At 72.0% G+C, this 1,564-nt stretch overlaps 1 protein-coding gene across 1 annotated transcript; it reads left to right on the top strand.

Moving 5' to 3' along the window:
- On the top strand, positions 336-1,505 carry HMX3 (H6 family homeobox 3). Its single transcript, XM_021400092.1, has 2 exons — positions 336-651; positions 842-1,505. Exons 1-2 carry the CDS (start codon positions 336-338, stop codon positions 1,450-1,452), a joined length of 927 nt encoding a protein of 308 aa, XP_021255767.1. The 3' UTR covers positions 1,453-1,505.

Genomic DNA, 1,564 nt, shown 5'->3' with positions numbered 1-1,564 from the left:
CCCGCCTAATCCCATTTGCCATTGTGCGTGCCCAATCGCCGTGTGCTCCCCGCGTTTAACTTGGATGACATTTTGATTTCATCATTAGCATCCGGCGCCGGGTTGACGCAGCGGCGAGCGGCGGCGGCAGCGAGGAGCGCGGCTCTCCCTCCGCCTGCTCGCAGCAGCGCCCGGTGCCGCTCGGCTCCCCTCGGCCCCCCGCGCTGCCGCCCCCCCATGCGAGGGGCCCCCGGCCGGGCCCGCCGCGCTCCCCCGCCGAGCCGCCGCCGCGAATCTCCCCCGCGCCGCCGGGAGCCGCCACCCGCGGCGGGCAGGAAGCGGGCGGGCAGCGGAGGATGCCGGAGACCGGGCAGGAGCCGCCCAGCGCCCCGCCGCCGCCGCCCCCTCCCAAGGAGTCCTTCTACATCAAGAACCTGCTCAACGGAGACCCCCCCAAAGCGGCCCCCAAGCAGCCGAGGGCTCTGTTCGCCCCTTCGGGCAAAGCGGACGGCTCCGGCTTCGCCCTCTCGCAGGTGGGAGATCTCTCCTTTCCCCGCTTCGAGATCCCGGCGCCGCGCTTCGCTCTGAGCGCGCACTGCCTGGAGCGAGCCCAGACCTGGTGGTACCCCTACGCGCTGACGCCGGCCGGAGCCCACCTGCCCCGCACCGAAGGTACCGCTCCCACCAAACCTCCATCCCTCCTTCCCTCCGTCCGTCCCTCCATCCTTCCGTCCTCCCATCCGTCCCTCCATCTCTCCATCCCCGACGGGACGGGGGTGGCACCGCGGGCGGGCGGCGGCGTCCCGTCGTGGGGCAGCGCAGGGCTGAAGGTGTCTCTTTGTGTCCCTCTGTCCCCGTTCAGCCGCGGAGAAATCCCTCCTGCGGGACTCGTCCCCCGCCTCGGGCACCGACAGAGACTCCCCGGAGCCGCTGCTCCAGGGGGGGGACGCGGAGCAGAAGGAGCGGGACCCCAAGAGCCCCGCCGAGATCGTGCTGGAGGAGAGCGACTCGGAGGAGGGGAAGAAGGAGGGCGGCGCGGAGGACTGGAAGAAGCGGGAGGAGAGCCCCGAGAAGAAGCCGTGCCGCAAGAAGAAGACGCGCACCGTGTTCAGCCGCAGCCAGGTCTTCCAGCTCGAGTCCACCTTCGACATGAAGCGCTACCTGAGCAGCTCGGAGCGGGCCGGCCTGGCCGCCTCGCTGCACCTCACAGAGACCCAGGTGAAGATCTGGTTCCAGAACCGCCGCAACAAGTGGAAGCGGCAGCTGGCGGCCGAGCTGGAGGCGGCCAACCTCAGCCACGCGGCCGCGCAGCGCATCGTGCGCGTCCCCATCCTCTACCACGAGAACTCGGGCGCGGAGAGCAGCGCGGCGGGAGGCGGCGGTCCCGGCCCGCAGCCGCTGCTCACCTTCCCTCACCCCGTTTATTACTCCCACCCCGTGGTCACCTCCGTACCGCTCCTGCGGCCCGTCTGAGCCCCGCGCGGAGCGGCGCGGAGAGGCGCGCACGGCGCGGAGCCGCCCGTAAGTAGCGCTGCGGCCCTGCAGCCGGCGCCGGGGAGAGGGGCGCGGGGGTGGCACTGGGGAT

The sequence above is a fragment of the Numida meleagris genome, chromosome 5, assembly GCF_002078875.1.
Source record: "Numida meleagris isolate 19003 breed g44 Domestic line chromosome 5, NumMel1.0, whole genome shotgun sequence".
Classification (NCBI taxonomy): domain Eukaryota; kingdom Metazoa; phylum Chordata; class Aves; order Galliformes; family Numididae; genus Numida; species Numida meleagris.
The sequence above is the reverse complement of the archived record's forward strand: the minus strand, read 5'-3'. Positions and strand labels throughout refer to the sequence as shown.

Bases quoted from the DNA above. Each gene is read 5' to 3' on its own strand.
- HMX3 (XM_021400092.1), top strand. From the start codon at position 336: ATGCCGGAGACCGGGCAGGAGCCGCCCAGCGCCCCGCCGCCGCCGCCC. The intron at 652-841 runs GTACCGCTCCCA...GTCCCCGTTCAG, and splicing joins CCACCTGCCCCGCACCGAAG to CCGCGGAGAAATCCCTCCTG.